This window comes from Bactrocera oleae, chromosome 5 (genome assembly GCF_042242935.1).
Source record: "Bactrocera oleae isolate idBacOlea1 chromosome 5, idBacOlea1, whole genome shotgun sequence".
Taxonomy (NCBI): Eukaryota; Metazoa; Arthropoda; class Insecta; order Diptera; family Tephritidae; genus Bactrocera; species Bactrocera oleae.
Genome location: NC_091539.1, coordinates 5,735,141 through 5,755,250, shown reverse-complemented (window position 1 = coordinate 5,755,250; position 20,110 = coordinate 5,735,141). Strand labels below are relative to the sequence as shown.

Sequence of the window (20,110 nt, the reverse complement as noted above, 5' to 3'; positions counted from 1 at the left end):
AATTTGTTTTTATTATAGTTTTTTTTTATAAAAACTAGGTGGCATCCCTAAATTTCTTTTTCAAATTCTATGTCTAAAATAAAGCCCTTTGACTCTTCTATAATAAAAATAGCTGAACGCACGTTATAAAAACGCCCTTCTTACTAAATTTTCAAACTAAATAGCAATGGTGAGAGAAATATGAAAAATATTTTATGAATATATTATATAATTCATCAAAATTTAATAAAAATGTAATGCCGCTTAATATGTTCGTTTAGTTATTAGGTAACGATATTACCAGAAATTACGTTGAATATATATACTTTTTTGCAAAAAATTAATTATGTGGCAACACTGTGTGAAAAGTTTACTACGCTGTTTATGTATATAATTTAAAACTTTTTATTTTTGTATTTTTAAATAATTTATTTTTCTTCCACACTACCAAACACTCATTATAACATAACACGTTTCAACTGTCAATGAACATCAACCCCTAACAAAAATCTTTGTAAATATAATATAACAGAACAAAGCGTGCACATTGTTTACGCGCTTGGCGGAAAATCGTGTAGAGGAATCTCGTCAGCCTGCCTTACACGCGCTGATCTAGTCCAAACGCGCGTTGGATGTGGCATGGCATAACGTAACTTCTCCCAAAACCACGGCTCTCCCCATTTCAGGTAAGTATTCATTTTCAAATAAGCGCGCAACTCCTGATCCAACAACTCAATATTCACTAAATCGCCATAGATCACTAGAATAATGCGCGAGCGTCCCTCATTGAGCGCGCTTTGATGCGCCATACGAAACTCCATGCGCGCCCAATGCGACGCTATAAAACTCTCCGATAAAACAATGATTGTGCGACGTGAATCCTCTACTGAGTCGATAATTTGCTCGGTTATGAACGCGCCTGCCAACCAATCGCGCGCATGTATGCACACCTTAAAGGCGGGCGTGCCCTGCTCCAGGCCCGGCAGCAGTTCATGTTCGACAAAATGCTCATCCTGATGCGCATATGAGATGAACGCGTCATACTTACGCTCACGATCCAACTCCGCTTCACTGATGCAACAAAGGCACAGCTGATGCGCGTAGAGCCACACTTGTAGCTGCAGCTTATATTTGTAATAGCAGAGCGCCGTGATGATAAGCATTAAGCTGAGCGCCGACAGGCTTATCAAACCCAACACAAATCTTGCATTTACGCCCAAGTCAGGCAGGCAAATATCGTTGTAGGATAACTCAATCAGCGGCGCCAGCTGCATATCGGCGCAACGCAACTCCATTATATCAGGCATTCGCTCACGATTAGACTTGACGAAATTGTGAAATGTTTGCGCACCACAGTCGCACATCCAGGGATTATGTGACAGATACAATTGTTTCGGCAACTTGCTGCTATTTAGCGTGCGCAGCAGCGACGCGCTCAAATGTGTGAATTTATTGTAACGTAAATCGAGCGTATACAGTTTGCTGGTCGTATAATTGGGCGCAATTGACTGGTCACATAAATGTTGCAACGTATTATTTTGTAAACCGAGTGCCATTAGGCTAGACATGCCAGCGAGCAGATCACACGACTCAGCGCTAGACCAATTCAACCGATTGTTGTGGAGTTCCAAAAACTGCAATTGCTTAGCGTCCGCAAAACTGTCAGCTGCGATTGTATGTAGTAAGTTATTGTCCAGCCTTAGTCCTACGAGCGCGTTTAGTGGCGGCAACATTTGCGCGCTCAACATAGTCAAACGATTGTGATATAAAGCTAAGCTTGTTAGTTTGGTGGCGTGGTGAAAGAGTGTGCGCGACAGCGTCTCTAATTGATTATCGCCCAAATCTAAGCTTTGTAGGTGCATTTGTGCCACAAATAGCGAAGGCGGCAACACGCGTAGCTCATTTCTGTTCAATTTGAGTTGTCTAAGCGCGGGCAATGATGCAAAAATACGCGCTGGTAACTTGGTTATGTTACAGCTGTTCAACGTAAGTTGTTCCAATAAACTGAGCGACGCTAAATCATCTTCACGTAAACGATCACCAAATTGATGGCGCATCAAAAACAACATACTCAGCTGGCGCAGCGGTGACAAAGCGGCGCTAGGAAACTCACGTAATCTGCCATAGAACGTAAAATCATTGAGCGTAGCGGCGAGCGGCGTAAATATGCCTGCGTCTAATTTTGTGACGTTTAAGTCGATTTTTAGTGTACGCAAATTTGGAAAGACAGTGAATAGGTCAGCATTTAAGCGCTGCGCTGCTTGCGCTATAGCAGGTTGCACCGATAGCTCCAAATCGACAACGCTGTGCAAATAGCTCGTGTTGTGTCCAAAGCTCTGCGCTGTTAATCGCGTTAATTTGCTGAGACCATCAATATGTAGTATTTCACTTTGCGTTAACGCCATACGCGCTAGTATCGCCGTGAACGGCATGCACTCATGTATGTCCAAGAAATCGGCTTTCCGTATGCTGCCTAAGCGCGGCAAACGCGCTAGTAATTCCTCAGCAATGACAACGTAAGAAGCGCCTGTGTATCTGCAGGTTATGTCCACAGCACTTTTTTCATAAATAGATATCCGTATATCAGTGCGCTCATCCGCGCTGCGGCAATCAATTTTCGCGGATTCATACCCTACGTCATATGTGCAATTGCACGAGCTTTTCATTGTGATCAAGCTGCAGTCAGCGCTGCTAAAACTCTGCGCTTCTAGGCCCGTCTGACAGTGACAGTAATACTGTCGCAATACCAAGGCGATAAGCGTGACCATGCCAACGCGTGTTAAGTGTGAAATTATCATGGTGCGCTCAAGTACTCTAAGCGGACGGTTGCAAGCGAAAGACTGACTGCATTAAAAATTTATGCCCGGTGTATGCATTTCACTATATTTGCACATTTAATTGCTGTTTATTAATATAATAAATGCGCTCAATTGATTTATTAGCGCTTCGGCGTGCGCGCTTGTCTTTGCAGCGCATGCAAATTTAATTAATACAGTTCTTTGTAATTGCTAGTTGTCAGCGTTATCATGTAAAGTGCGCTCGCTGATATATATCAACAGCACTGCTAATATTAGTTGGCGCCGAGCAATTCACGTCACATTTTCGACGCTCACTCATGCGCGACGTGTCACAAAAATTTTCTTTGGAATTTCATTTATAGTTTGTCTTACATGCGTCCCGCACACATATTTAAAGGCACATTAAGTTATAACAAGGCGCGCGCAGCTTGTTTTCGCAAACACAACATATGTCAGCACTATCAGCGGCCCAGTGCAATATGTCCTTGACATAAAATCTCCACTTCATTTACCACATTGGAAACGGTTATTTCTACGCGCGCTGCCTAATTCGCATCACTGCAGGCAATCAAAGCCGATTCAAATGCGTTGTAACTACAATAACACTTGATATTTCTTCACTCATATTTCATTCGCACAAATTTCGGCTTTCATATGGCCTTAAAAATCCAAAGATTTCATTTTAATTCGATATTCTACGACATTTAAAGAGAGTACTGTCAAGTCAAGTACTCTGGGATATCCAAAATATGCTATCAAAAGAGCTACTGTCTACATTTTTAATTATAGCTCATACGCATGACCTTTGTAACCGTTTAATTTTTATTTAAAGATTTAAGGATTATGACCACTTGGCTGCTTTGCCATAGCTCGAAGTTGTATCTACTCTACTTTTAATCCCTCTGTCAAGCTAACGTGGTGCTCTTCATCGCTTAGAACAATGGAGAGCTTCCGATAGCCGAATTTCTGCTATACGATTCAGCCAAAATTGGCAACAGTGTATTAGCCACTACATGTTGCAAATTACCGTAGATTTTTAAAGTTTGCAGGTAGGATTACCAAGCGTACGCTTGTTCGTCGAACTAAAAACATATATAAGATATATGTATGGCAACCCTACGAACTATTTGGTGTTTGTTTCGCAGTGTGCACGAGGTCAATGACTATCGTGATTTTTTGTTTCTAGACAAATGATGATGAATGCGCACACTATCATCTCTGCTTGCATACTTGTTGCGATTATTTAAAAGTTTCACATTGCAAGCCGTAAAGGTGAGCGCACTTATGTATGTAAAATAAGTTATTTAAGGATTCACTAAGCCGTGTGGCAGTTCAAGGTGAATGAAGTGCAAAAAATATCATTGAAAAATATACAATCATATGATTAATGGAAACATATCTAGTATACATAGTAGACGAAATTTCAAAATAAGGTTGTAGATTAAAAAACTAACTCGAAAATTCAAACAAAAAACCACAAAATTTTGACCATAAAAAATTGGAAATTTTTGATGGAAAAAAATTTTAAACTGGATGAAAATAAAAAAAAATTTAAATAACCGAAATTTGAAAACACACTAATTGGAATATATTTTTTTATGTTATATTTATAAGTTTGTTTAGAAAATTTAACATTAAAAAACACGTTAAAAATTAATTCGAAAAAAATTATATATGTTATGTGTTTAAAAATCATTTCAGAAATATTAAAAAAATTTTGAAATGTTTTCTAAAAAATGTAAACATTTCAAAATGATTTTAAACAAATATATATTTGGGCATTTTTAAATAAAATTAAAAAAAAATTAAATGCATAAGTTTCAATATTTTTAATTTTATTTTAACTTAATTAAAAAAAAAGTTATTTATACCAAATAAATATTTAACTAAAACAAAATTTAAGTAAAATTAATATTAAGGATTAAAAAATAATAATGTTGAAAAAAATATTCAAAAGATATATATATAACTATATATATATAAAATTTTGAAATCTAAAGAATTGTGAATTTTTAAATTTGAATGGTTTTTCAACATTTTTTTGTTTAAACTAATTTGAGCTTTGAACAAATCCACTCCATCTGCTATGGCACTTTTACATTGCCGCCACTATTCACTTCGCTTCAATGCACTCTCACAACGGTAGTGATTGAAACATTGAATATTTTTAGTTGTTTTTGCAAATTTCATTGAACTACAAATATTTGTTGTTAAACTTTTTTGTGACACTTACATGCGATATTCAGTCATTATGCGCACATACATACACACAAACATTCATAAATCACGGCGTTGTCTATACAATTATGCAGGCGAAAAAAAGTGCCGCAAGGTAACAAAGCACAAAACAAATAGATATTAAAACAACCGAACCAAACCCATTTCACGCACAATAAAAACATCTAGGGAACTATAATGACCACATTTTCCCTGCAACTCCCTGAAGTCATCAATACTCCCTTCTATGACGCACTAGCTTACAATGCGAGCATAGTTTTTTTACTACAATACAATGTGGCATTGTTAGTTGTCTGAAGAATGCAGAGAGAAAGGAAGTAATATACAAAAGAAAATGACAAAAAAAATCATTAAAAAATAATAAATCAAGCATTCAGCGCTGATAATTTTTTAGAGTGAAGAGGTAAAAGAGCTGGAAAGTTTTGTGTGCAAAAATCTAAAATGCTTTAAGCTTTCACAATTTTTGTTTTCCTCAAAAATTTAAATTTTTAACTCCATTGTTTTTTAAAATATAATATGCTATATCACAAACAAAAATAATTGAAATTCGTGGTTCATGATTGTAAAAAAAATGGCAAATTTAAAATTTAAAGTTTTTAAATTTTAAAATTTATAGTTTTTAATTGTATACTTCCAATATATTGCTACAGAGTATAATAGTTTTGTTCACCTAACGGTTGTTTGTATCACCTAAAAATAATCGAGTTAGATAAAGGGTTATACGAGTTAATTGTCTGGGTGAGCGTCTGTCCCTCCGTCTGTCCAAGTTGCAAGTTGCAAGGGTATGGAATGTTCGGTTACACCCTAACTTAACAATTCCTTACTTGTTATTTTTATATTTTTAAATATTTGTATTTTTTTAATTTTTAAATTTTTTTATAGAAACTTTTTCAAATATTATTTGCGGAAAAAACTTAAATTTTAAATCATATTAAATTTTAATTAAAAAAGTTAAATTTTTTTTAATTTAAATTTTAATTAAAAATTTTTTTTTAAATATTCTTTTGCTAATTATGCTAAATTTGTAAATCATAATTATATACACATGGATATATATTATTATCAGTCTAAGAATTCAAAGTTTTTACATAAAATTATAATCACTTAATATTTTTAGTAAAAAATAATATGCTCAGAAAAAGTTATTTAGAATAAAAAAAAAATTATTGAAGTCATATCAGACTTGCAAAATATTTTTAATTATTTTAATATTTTTATGTAGTATAGAAAAAGTTTAAAAGTTCTGTACCGAAAAATTTAAATATATATTATTTTTAAATAAAATTTTCTAAAAATAATTTTCTTATGAATTTAAAATTTAATTTTCGAAAAATTTCAATATATTTTTTAAGCTAAGATTTTTTATAAATAGTTTTTTTATGGATTTAAAATTTTATATGCCAAAATTAATGATTTTTTTTGTAAATCTAATTTTTTTTTAAATTTTTCGTATAAATTTAAAATTTTATTTTTCGAAAAATTTAATTTTATTAATAAAATTTTTTTAAAATAGCTTTGTTAGGAATTTAAAATGTTTTCTTTTAAAATTTTTTTTCACAAATTTTTTAAATTACTTTTTAAATCTTTTCCTTCTTCAATTAATTACATTAATCAACTCACTGCGTACAATAACAACAATTCAGCACACTTAACAATGCATTTAATAATAAAAAATGCATTTATCTCTTATATGAAGTGGCAGTCTATCGAAGCACTCAAATCTCTATTTTAAACCAAACACGCACACACAAAGCAAACAAAACTACAAGTCATTGCAGAAATCCATAAATTTCAAGTGGAAGAGCTTTATAGCTAAGGTTATGCGAGTGTGGTGAGCAAAGCAAGTAGTGCGCCACTCAAGTATGAAGAGGAGGCTCTTAAGAAAATTGCAATTTTCCACACAAAAGTGTTAATGTAAAGCACGAAGAGGCCAAGCCAAAAAGTATAAAGTCAGTAGAGAGCACATACAAAGGGTCATTTGTTGGCGGAACGGTGGAATTTTCTAGTAGAAATAAAGTATTGAGACAGTTACTAAGAAATATAAAAAATTAATAATAACCAAAGCTAACGAAGTATTTCTGTTAAATATTATACTTTTTTCCATATTAGTTTTAAATGTTTTTTTTATTGGTATTTTTTAGAATTTTTTTAAAATTTATTTTCGATGTAAAGTCTAGCCAGTAGTGCCACATAATACAAAAACACATTTTTATTTCAATTCGGTTTAGTTGTTGTAGCTTTTGTTACTTATCATGACAATATTTTTAGGATTTTTTTTTGTATTTTTTCGGTTTCAATCAACTGTCAATCAAAATTGATGTGAGCTTTGACCAATTTGTGCCTAGCCTCGTTGGCTGTGTAATGGAAAATAATTTAATTGAATGAAAGCATTTGTATGTGATCACTTAAACACAAATGAATGCTTATAATTCGGAAAAAGTTAAGAATATTTCTTTTAATAAGGTTGCCAACAAAGCTAAAAAAATAAGCAATTTATTTCTTTTATAAAAATATTATGTTCAAAATTATTGTTACATTTTTTCAAAAAATAATAGAGTTGCTATCAAACCAAAATTTTTTATACATATTATTACAAAATTTTCCTATATAAAAATTAACAAAATATATTATTAATTTATTATTGCCATTAATAAATTGCATCTTAACAAAAAAATTAAAAACCTTTTTTTTCCAAAAATGTTTTTTTCGTTCAAAAGATTTGTTCGTTAAAAATGGCAGTTTTCCACATTTTAAAACAAAGCATGTGCTTTGCTAAAAGATGAGTGTTTCCAAAAATATTGTTGTGTTTTAAAGGGTTGCCACTTATTTAAAAAATTTACATTTTATAAGAAATATTTATTGTCATAGATTTAATTTTTTTTACTATTCAAAATCCCATTTAAATGTTGCATAAAAAATTGAAAAGTGTGTTGCCAATCAATTAAAAATTTTAAATTTTTTAAGTAATATTTAGTGCCATAGATTATATTTTTTTTTTACTTTTGAAAACCCTATTTAGATGTTGTAAAAAAAATATATATAATATTTTCTCTTATTACGTAAAAGAGTTACCAACTATAAGATTACTCAATATTTTATTTCAAAAATAAAAAATGTAACACATTTAAACATAGCGTTTCGTTTTTGAAGATTTTAAATAAAACTTTTACGATAGGAAATATTTTATGGTACAGTTGCCAGCTGTTAAAAAAATAGCAGTGAGAATAAAAATAAATCAATATATTTTATGTATGATTTTTTATTATTTTTTATTATTATTATTATTTTTTCTCATATTTTTTTTACCTTCTCTTATTGTCAATACTATTAGATTATTATTTAAATTTATGTTTATAGTAAAAAATATTAAATGCAGCCTCCAAATATTTTTTCAGCAATTTTAGAGTAACAAATAGTATTTAAGTTAACATTTTTATTAAGGTTTAATGGCAACTTTGCTATACAAAAATTATGAGCTTACAGCGAGGGTATCAATTGTAAACTCTTTAAAGGTACTTTAAAATTGATATTGTTTTTTTTAGCAATATAGTATATCCAGCATCTGTAAACTAATTGGTTAAAAAAATATGTATTTTTTAAAGCTTTTTTATTTAGCTATGTTATAAAATATATATGTTCAAGCAATCAGCATTATAAGCGAACAAAATATAATATTAAAACAATTTAAACTAAAAATCAGCATTGTCTGCCACAAAAAATTACAACTCTACAGTGTGGGTATCAAATGATAGCTACTCGCATTTAAGAGTATTTTAAAGTTAATATTGCTTTTTAGTCTTATGGCGCATTTAAAAAATAATAAATTAAGAAAATAATATATAAAAGTTAATTCTTGTTCAAAATTGTTATGCCAACCAAATCAAAAAAATTTAAAAAGCAACAATACATATGTGCATATGTACATACATGCATATAAAATTGCAAAATAGCATAACTATAAATTTCCGCTCTTTAAACACAGAACTTCAGTGGTCGCCCATTGTCGGCGCCCTCCACAAAACCTCTGCAACCGCATGTTAAAATATATATATATATGTGTATTTTCGCTTTTATGCAAATACAATTTCAAAGCACCACTTCCTGTCATTTGCCCAACTAACTGCGCTTTGCTGCCCGCACACACTGCTGCCTGCACACGTCACATATCCTTTGGCGCAAAGGCAATATTAGCAACACGCTGCACGCTTGGCACTTGGCCACACCACACACTCCTGTCTGGCGTTGCCACTCAACTCAATCAAGTCGACCAAAAATGTAAATGAAATAAATTTTCCCAACCAAATTCGCACTACAAAGCTAAAAGCGGCTTTGTAGCGTAGGTCGAGTGTATTTGATTGTAGCTGGCTTTGTTTGTGTGTGTACGTGTGTGTATCTGTGTATGTGTTTTTGTATGCAAGAAAGGACGTCGACCACTTGTATGCTCATTTAAAATTGTTGATTGAATTTTAAATATGTGTATGTGAGTGTGTATGTCTACCCCTACGTGTGCATATTTCTATATACGAACATAAGTAGGTTTGTGTGTGTATTTGCAGATTCTTATTTGCATACTGTGACCATTGAAAATTGTAGTGCAATTAAGCCTCTCTCGAACTTCTCGCACATAAAATTTCACAAAATACATACAACACTCGAAAAGTATTGCTACAATTGTGCGCATTAATCAACTTCGTACGCAGCATATACATAAATGTGTTTGCGTGTGGGAAAGTTTTGCATTAATATTTGCAGTCTTGCTAGCTGATGTTGATACGCTAGTTGGTATGTCAGCTATATGTTTCAGTGGTTCGATCTAGCCCATATTTGCGGAGATTGTGACGTTGGCTTCGGCAATAATTAATGCCAAATTTCATGGAGATATCCCGTTAATTAAAAACTGTTTCCATACAAGCACTTAATTTTGATCGGTCAGTTTGTATGGCAGCTATGTGCTATAGTGGTCTGATCGCGGCAATTCCGACAAATGAGCAGCTTCTTGGTGAGAAAAGAATGTGTACAAAATTTTAGTTCGATATCTCAAATACTTAGAAACTAGTTTAATAGGGTCTCTGACATTTTTGTCTGTTATAAATATAGTCTCGCTACGGCATTCCGTCATGCTGGTATCACAAGTACAAGTATGTCGACAAAAGTCACCAAAGTATGACTAAAATAATAATGATTAGCACATTCCTGATTTAGCAAATCTCACTACAGAAAAGTTACTAACAAAACTACTATTCGCTATTCTGATTCCAAAAACATAAGCGTGCAACTTTTCGCCAGAATTTTGTCTTTCTGCACTTAACTTCAGCTTAAGTAAATCATAGCTAAATGTCAAATGCTGTAAAGCATGGTGTGAAGTTGCACTCTAACTCGCTTTAAGTATACCAAGCCAAACATTTTCTATTCCGGAGGTGATGCTAGTGATCAATACTGCCTTCTATAGATAGTTATAATAATAATAAGTTAAGGCTGATTAGTGAGGAATATTTCTAGCAATAAATCATATATTTTTAAACGCCTTGAAACATTGAGACCGGTACTTGCTTTTATTGACGATACCTTTATAACCCTAGCAGAATATTCAGCACATAAACTCAGAAATCAAAAACAAGTCCTGCCAAGTTAAGAAATAAGGCTGAGAATATAGATGAACACACGCCTTTTTCGATTTATGAAGTAATGCTAAAAAATCAGAGCAATGCGAAGAGCAGCTTAGTGTTGATAGTTAGCAGCGAAGTTCTCATAAACGCGCATTTCCTTAATGCTGTTGATAAAAACAAATGTTCTTTCAAAATGATCCTACCGATACATTTCTATTCTCCTGCGCTATGATATACACTTATAAGTGTGTATTACAGATTGGTTTAACGATTTGGATGCTTATATTACCTTCCTTGATTTCTTAGAATTAAAAATTGAAGAATTGTCAAGACTCCATTCTAAACCTAACTGTTTAGTGTGTACTTAATTTCGGGGTCGTAATATAGAATAAACTCGGCATAACCACCTAACTGAGGTTTTAAACTTTTTGACGTGTATTTCGGAGCAAAAAGAGCTGCCATGTGCCTTCAACTAATGGTGTAATATATTTTATTCAATTTGCTTACGCCAGTCGGTCCTTGTATCTATTTTCTGCTACGCTGCCTTCTTGCGATGATCGTAGCATAGCCATATATGCATTGAGTTATCCAATGCGCCAGTTGATTATCACTTCACATAGCACCACTCCCACCCAAACTCAACATTGCTACCGCTTGCTGAAATATTTTCGAGGAATAACCTCTCAAAATTCAAGTGGTTGCAACATGTAACAGTCAAATAGACAGAAATCTGTTAAAACATTTTATATAACTGTAACTATGTGTAAGCATATTACTGTTTGTCTCCAAAATACAACCCTGCATACTCGCCGCCAGATATAAATTTCCTCGTGTGCGCCCATTTATAATTTTTCTTATTTAAATATATAAATATTACCATTTTGCATAACTTATTTGTAGTTTTCATTTTCACAATTTTTCGCATTGCAAACGCCAGCGCAGCAAGGATTACAGAGGCAGCCATTGGAATGAGCAAACAATTTTTTGTTATACTTCTCGTTTCGTTGGCTCACCGACTTGTGCTTGGGTAAAACTTCGCAGCTCAGTATATTTCCGGTTAGCATACAAATCACTTTTCGCTACAATAATACCAACAAACACATAAATATACATATATATATATATCTCTATATCTATATGTATAGCGGCAGCCAAATATTGGCGGCAAAACCTGGCTCCTGACCCCGCCTGTACCTTTAGTTGCCATAAATTTGGCTAACAAAACTCTGGCAACCTTTACTCCAATCTTCGCACTTCATTTTTGTGTGCGCATATGTGCTGCCAGGCTATTCGTAGTTAAGGCAAATGGACATTTTATAGTATTTTTAGCAATTTACATTTTAGCTTTTTACTTCTTGTATTTTATTTTTGTCGTCGGAAAATATATTTTTATTTTATTTTTGTCGTAAGAAAATTTATTTTTATTTTATTTGTACAGACATTTTAATTTTCAGCGCTTCGCTCCTTGCGCACCATCGTCGTTTGTTATTGACTTCTCACTTTTTTGTTGTTTGCTGCACGTCGGCAACGCGCTTCGTTGTGTCCACTCGCGTAAATGTAGAGAATATGTAGGAAATATAACAAATCCAGCAGTTGTGTGTGAAAAATATGACATTATTTATGTAAAAGAGACAAAATGTGCTTACAAGCGTGTTGAACAAGGAATGCCGGTGGGTGGATTAAAAAGCGGGAAAAATTTATGTGCAGCCATTACTTTCGTTGGAAACAATCGCAAATCGAATATCAGTGTATTGTAATCAGTGGGAGCGCTGATGAATGTGTGAGAAGGGGTTGGAAGGGATGTAAATATTTTTGTTGTTGGTAATGTAAGAAGGGGATAGAACTTGTGAAACAGTAAAACACAATAAATTTCGATTTTTCGTATTTGTTCGCTCAAAATCGATAACCACAATCATAAACATACAATATATTTATGATTGATGAAAGTTGATAGTCACAATAATAAAATTAAAATATATACATGAATAAATAATTTATTCCATTTTTTTGTCGATAATCTTAGAGACCTCAAATATTCATAAAAGAAGAACCAATGCAATATTTGCACGATAAAAATCGATAACTCTAAACATAAGCTTTCCAAAACTTCTTAAATAAAGAATAAATTCGAGATTTTGTCGATAAACCCCACGAGTCCTTAACAGACACTACCAAAATATTCATGACTGAAGATTTAATTCGTTATTTTGTCTATGGTCGTAAACATAACCTCTCAAATATTCATAAAAGAAGAAAAATCTCTATATTTTGTCGATGAAAATCGATAACTCTAAACATAACCTTCCCAAAAACTTCGTGAGTAAGAACGTAATTCGATATTTCGTCGTAAAAATAACGAACCCTTAAACCAAATGCTCATGACTGAAGATTTAATTCGTTATAATCTATAAACATAACCTCTCACGTATTCATAACAGAAGAATCAAATCGATATGTTGTCGATAGAAATTACTTTCTCGACCATAGAGCAAAAACTACAAGTCCGAGACTGGCACCCACTAAGTAATCAGTGAAGTCATCATTACTCTCGTCTAAAGAGTAGGTCAAAAGTTGTACTAAATACAAATTCATGATTGCCTGGGGGGAGAAGATCAAATTAAAAGTCGTTACGAGTCGAATTTTATTTTGCATTTGACGAGTCCGCGAGGTCCTCAAGGGAGATCCATTAAAATACCAAAAAAAAAAATTTATTTCTCGTCTTTTTGTCGGGTTTATCGTTCTTTATATAGAGAGTATCTCTCTTTGAGTTCAATAGTCGAAGATCTATCTAAATACCTCTGGTTAACTACAATAGGCCGCAACCTCGTTTATACGGCAGCTTGTTCATCGGAATACCTCAGCCACCATAACCTCAATATAAAATTTGGCCTGCTCTCTGATAAGTTCTTTGAAACTAGTTGGTAACTCAGTTGTGCAAAAACTGAGCTAAAGACTTGAAAATCGTCTTCGAGATTCCATCGATTTTTCTTACCAAAATATAGCAAGTAAAGTCTCCTCTGTATAGAATTCTCTAAAGCCCTCATAAAACACACGGCTGAGCAACACACTTGCACTCACTTTTCATCGTTACTACTAATCGCTCTTCCATCTCGTCCCCATGTTCTTCACACCGCCGCAAATAAAATCCAGCACGCCGCTTGGCATGGCAAATGGCGAGAGTGTGTGGCACAGTCCTCAGCTGATGCAAATTTCTCGCACACGCGCACATTAACCCACACAACTAAACACTCCTTGCAGACTTCATTTGAGTGGAAAGAAAAGCAACAAAAAGGATTAGTCGAGGCACTGTCGTGTATGCGAAACAGCTTAATACCACACCAAAGACAACCGCAGCAGCAGTAATAGTCAAGCTATGCGTCTGCTAGAAAGCAAAATAGGTTTATGCACGCGCAAGGGGGACACGATAAGTCAGTGCGTTGTTTTTACTATCAAAAAAGCTCATTGACTTTATCAAGGAAACCCGCAAAAAATCGAATCCAAATTACCTACCCTTGAGACACTACTTTTGGTTACTTTTTTTCACGAACGTGGGTTTGAAGAACTGTTTTGACCTATTGTGATAGAGTTCGGAACTTTTATTGTTCAGTAATATATGGTGTATAGTACCCTACAAGCCTCATATTTTATATAAGTCATATTGGAACGCCAAATAGACTCCTTCGAATTGCGGTAGGATATCATCAAACACTTTCGGGTTGTGGCCACACCGAAATAATATGAATTAATTATACTTTAATTAAAAAAAGACTCCATCTTTTATTGCTAAAGGGCTGCGCAAAGTTAGATCACCGAATCGACAGTTTCTGGTCGAATAAAGTATTTGCCTCTTTATTGCAGCGGAGTGACAAACTCGGTCGCTCTAAACGATTAGAGTTTCGCGACGACTAACCTTGGCTATGGGCATAGTATGGACTCTACTTGGATACAGAATATCCCATACGCTCTCCTCTCTTCGAATCTATTTTGGTGTAAGAGAAAAATGATCCAAAAGATGAAACTTGATTTTAGTGCTAATCTTTTAGCTGCCAGTTGCAAGTAGCAGAGTTGCATTTTTAGCAATTTACTGTCTTATCCCACCGACCATGTATACATGCATGTATGCGACTCTCGGTTTTCAATCAGGCATTACCATGCAAAGCACGTTACACCACGCTTGACGCGATTGCTGCTGGGCGTTGCTACTGCGCGCTGATTGCGGCACAGCTCCCACTTTACTAAGGCTACTATACTTAGTATATGCTCGACTACTGTACTCGCATCAGTCAACCAGCTCGCTCGACAGCCTGCACTGGGGGCATACGAGTTCGTTATCTCGCAGGCAACACTTCATTGCTGCTGTGGAGCTCTATGTCTCAAATGCCGGCTTTTGCTCAGCATTGGCATTGTTATTGCAACCACGCGTACACATTCGAGCTGTTATCGTTCGCGTTGCCATCAGCGCCGCACCGGGTACACAACATTGCCACACAACTGTGCCACACAGGCGTCGTCGTCAATTGCTGCCGTCACCAGGCCGCATTGCATTTCTTTGTTACTCCTTCGGTTAGCGCTAGGCTGTATGCCTTTTGTTGTTGCTGTTTTGTTGCGCTATTTTGTGCAGTCATGCATCCGCTATTTACGCAGTCCAAGCGCACCGGGATGGCAACTCCACCAAAAGCAGTCGCCGTCGCGACCGCAGCAGTAATCAACGCCAATCTTTTTGCATGCTTTGATTTTTACTCTCGCCAACAGCGCCGCGTTGCTGCAACATGAATTTGCATTTTTTCCAATGACTTTGTTGTTTTTTCTTTCTACTGTTGTTTATGTTATTATTTTCCTCTTTCTTAGTGCCTTAGTGTTTTTAATTTTTTTGCGGCGTGCCAGTTGGTGTCAACTGCTGCTTACCACTAAGCTGGTTGCCTTGCGTAAAATAGCACGCAATGTAAGAGTCCACGAGCGCCCACTGTCCTCTCCATATTTATTGTTATTATTAGTGTTGTCGCTTGTGTCGCTCATTTACATCGTTTGTCGCTTAATCACCGCTAAGTTGTTATGATCAGCATTTGCACGCGGTCAACAAAGCATTTAGCGGCAGACGCCTGCAGTTCGCGTTGAGTGCGTATGGTTTGCGGCTTAAGTGCAATGCTTTTCTCACACAAAAGTTTAGTTTTTTTTATGGCGGCTCCTCTTCTACGCGTCGCAACAATTTCGTAGATGCGCAATGAGTCACAACGGCACTTGAGTATTCGTACGAACAAAGCACGCCTCTGGTCACAAAGCACGCGTCTGGTCATTCACTTGTCAAGCTGAAAAAGCCTCTATTAACAGTATCAAGTTCAAGTATACACTTGTACGCATACTTGTCATTTCGTACGTTCAGCACCAGTCTGTAATTCTCAAGTGGTTAATGCAATATTTTAAAGACATCAAATGAGTGCTGTAATGCAACTCTGTGCTTGCACTTCAATGAGTTAATAAAGCTGCACGAACTGCTGATCAGTGCTTTAAGCAAATCTTAAGCTTAATATTCTTAAAGCTTTAGTTAGAACCTATAATTTAGACCCTGCTCGCGCTTTTACTGATATTATAGTTTCTGAGTTTACTTGTGTAGTTAAATATTAATATCTTTTATTCAGAATATCTGACAAAGTGGTTCTAAAGACCGCCTCTTTGCGTTTCTTGTGACTGCCGCAGAGTGCCAGTAGCTTTTACATTCTTAGTATTTCTCTCTCTTCATCGAAGCTTCACTTAAGTCCCATTTTACTTAAGTTTACGTTGATAATCTAAATTATTTATATCTTTAGTTAAGAATATTATACAAAAACTGTTCTAAAGAAACCGAAAGATTCTTGTGATGTCGTAAATTTGTTCCACCTCAGTACCTGCTTGAAGCTAAGTTCTTCGTTTTAGGTATTTAAGTTTTTGCGATGGACCATAGTTAAGTATTCCGAGTACCTGATGTCTATAAGCTCGCTTGCTCTCCCTTTACTTTCTTCGCTTTGCGGGTTTTCATTATTTTTCTCTCTCTTTTTGAGCAATCGCCATTCTTTAATTGCTTCAAAGCAAATTCTCTTAGTAAAGTTAATATATTCCTTGATATCCAATTAATCTTTAAGTCGTTTTCGTCTTTTCCTTCATACCTTCTTGCAAATACCATACTTTTTGCCTTGATTTTATAATTTCAACTAATATTTTACTTCCTTTACACTTTCTATTGCTATTTTTTCCTTTTTGCTGCTATTATTTCCTCGACGTGCCGTAATATTTCCATGCTCTAACTCACATAAAAATAATAAATTGAGATCCATAAAAGTATCTGTCACATCCTTATGCCGTCAATTTTCTGCCAACAGCTCAAGCAATCGCAAGGAGTTCCGCGTTATACTTTATTTTTGCAATATTCTTTTGCATTTTTTGCACATTTATCACATAAATTTCGCTCATACGTCATAGAGCGCGTATAACCTATATTTTATGCATGCTTATGTTTAAATCGTTGAGGGTGCGGTGTTTGTGGCACAGCGGCTGTGATTTGCCAAGTGCCGGTGCAGCGAAGAGTATTGAATATTGGCGCATATGCTTCATTGCTTCAATATGAGCGCTAAACGATTGATTGGCATATGCGGGTTAAGGTTGTGCGAATTGATGCCAATTGCAAAAGTGAGTTTATAGCTTCAATTGAAATAAAATACATGTGTGGGGTAGTAAATGATCACCGTATCCAACTTAAGCTTTTTTTATTTATGTAATATTCAGTTGCAAGTAAATTTAAGCGCTACTCTCCGCTTTATTTTCGCAACATATCGCTGAGGAGAGGCAAGAAATTTCTGACAAAAACTATACAAATTCAGCATAATTTATTACAGATCGTTAGCGACACTTTAAAGTGATTTTGCATTGTGCGTTTAATTGCTTAAATACAGATGTAAGCGCTTGCAGACAGGGTGTTTCAAAAAGCATAAAATATTCTCGAGTAGAATATAATTTTTGTTACATAAATTCTAATAAATAATTAATGGTAAAAATGTGCTCTAGTGTAGAAACATTCTCATAAATTTACAGGGTGACACATGTGCAAAATTAATTTTTTATTATTAATAATATGATACCAAAACTGTGCTCTGAGGTAGAAAAATTCTCATAATTATATAATATTCTCATATTAACAGTTTTCAAATTTTACAGGGTGACACATGTACTACATTTTCTTTTTACTTACGGAATAACGCAGAATTGTACTTTTTGGTACCAAAATTTATTAAATAAAATATTTTTTTAAAATATTGTACTGCTAATAGACGCAGCGTATCAAATCTGCTATGAATTTTGCTATGATTTTTTTTTTAAGTACAACAAAATCTCACGGATCGTCTCTAGCTGGGTGATGATTGATTGTGCTGATAGTTGAAATCATCTAAAACAATTATATGATGATATTGAGTCAGCTAACAGCCATAGAATCTCGGAAACATGCCAAGTAACTGAGAAAGACAAAAATCTCTGTAGAATTATTATCACTGACGCTTCTTAGTTTTACTAAATGCATTGACATTATATAGGATGCTTAAGTCGTGTTACAATTTTCAGCAATATTCTAAGAAGCTTTGACTAAACCGGTCAAACGTGAGAAATTTACAAAACCTTACGAAAATCGCAGGGGTATCAAGCGTTTCCAAAAGGATGCCAGATTGGATAAACTTTACGATTAAAGCTTGCTAATCGGCGTCAGCTTAGTATATCTAAGTTAAAAATACCGTGGCATTAACATGTTAACACTTGGAACTGAAAAATACATAGTTTAAAAATTGAGGAAATCAAAAAAGATATAATAACTCAAAAATCCTCGGATCTAGAACGGGTCCGAAACCAAAATCCGCCCAAAAAACTGTTTTCACTACATCATAATAAAATTTTTTAAAGTAAAAATGAAACTCAAAACTCCTTCCTAGCCGAAAATAAAATGTGAAAATATAACAATATGGCAACTTTCTAGCTTTTATGGCACCTAATGTTTTTCTAAAAATTTCCTAACCTAATAATAAGTCTCAAAAAACTCGAAAATCAACTAGAACCGAAAACAAATTGTGAAAATACAAGATTGCTTCAATATGGCAACATCATACTTTTACTTATGCCTACAGGCCAATTCACATAGAACTTTTGCTTCGCTTTGCATCAGATATTTGTGTTGACAGAAAAGTTCGTTGTACGCTTTTGTATGAGTACGTTCACATAAAAAGTTTTCGACGCGAAACCAAGCAAAATGTTGGGCAACTCTCATCTTTTTACGCTTTGTCAAGCAACAGGCGCCATTTTTATATAGAGAGAAGCACTGAAAGCAAAGCGTTCATTGTGGCATACCCATTGTTTTCTGCGCTTCGTTGCTTTAGTATGAACTGTCACGCAAAGCGAGGAAAGTTGTATGTGAATCGGCCTTAATAAACTAAAAATCAGCAGCTTTTACTCCCACGAAACACACTGTATGCAAAGTAAGGCTAATATATACATATAAAAGTAATTATGAATGCACGTAACCACGTAATTTACAGTTATTAATGTTAACTTTGTCGCTATAACGTTTTTAACAGTTATTGCGATAGTTATTACAACCAACAGTTATACTTGTATGCAATGACTTGTAGTCATATCCAACGACCAACTTTTGTCTCACATCTTTTTTCTGCCTTGCAAACTTTCATTATAGTAGAATACACGCTGGCGGTTAATTAAAAATTACCCAATGACTAACCAAATGGCAGACCGAGCGACACAACAACAAATTGACCAGCCAGCTGCCGACGGTACAGAGCCAACTAACTGATTAATGTTAAATGAGCATGATACAAACGCTATATGTGTGTTAAGGTTGAGTAGGGAAAATTATGGGCCAAACAGGCAGAGGATATAGAGATAAAGTAAAAGCGTGCAGGGAGCGGCTATAGTTAAGCTTATAATGACGTGAAAGTGATATTGGCGGCTGAGGTGTGATGTTGCGACAGCGATGCTGGCGTACAATTGTTTGTTTGGCATAAATTAAATTATTGCGCTCAATTTACAAGGATCAAATTGTTTTTGCTCTATATGTGAGTGTGTATGTGTACAATGTATATTCATACATACATATATTTATGTTCAATCATATGTCGCTGCAGTTAAACGAGTGTGCGTGTGTTTGTTATTGGTCAAGCAGTCATTCTTGCCACTGGCAATTGCATATAAATTAATAAAATTGATTTAAAACAATTTGACCACGACCGCAAAACCGCAAAAGCAACTATAAATAAACGCAAATGATAATTGTCGAGAAAATACAAACAAAAACAACAAAGTGCATTGTAAACTGTGCATATACGTGTGTGTGTGTGTGCACTAAAATGTATACTATTTGTAAGTAAATAAACCGAATGCACGGAAATAGTAGTTTAGAGTGCGGTTGTTAATATTTAAACAAGAAAATGGAGGAAAAATATTTGTGGTTGAAAAATGCAA

The 20,110-nt window shown here is 34.5% G+C and overlaps 2 protein-coding genes across 2 annotated transcripts in view; one reads left to right on the top strand and one right to left on the bottom strand.

The window, feature by feature from the left end:
* LOC106619599 (protein tweety) overlaps positions 1 to 20,110 on the top strand; it is a 141,952-nt gene that overhangs the window by 54,328 nt on the left and 67,514 nt on the right. The gene's annotated exons all lie outside the window — the stretch shown is intronic.
* On the bottom strand, positions 508 to 2,836 carry LOC118680328 (toll-like receptor Tollo). Its single transcript, XM_036359673.2, has one exon. It carries the CDS (start codon positions 2,775 to 2,777, stop codon positions 531 to 533), a length of 2,247 nt encoding a protein of 748 aa, XP_036215566.2. The 5' UTR covers positions 2,778 to 2,836; the 3' UTR covers positions 508 to 530.

What these genes read in the sequence shown, in the direction of transcription:
- LOC118680328 (XM_036359673.2), bottom strand. Translation starts at nt 2,777, where the DNA reads ATGATAATTTCACACTTAACACGCGTTGGCATGGTCACGCTTATCGCC.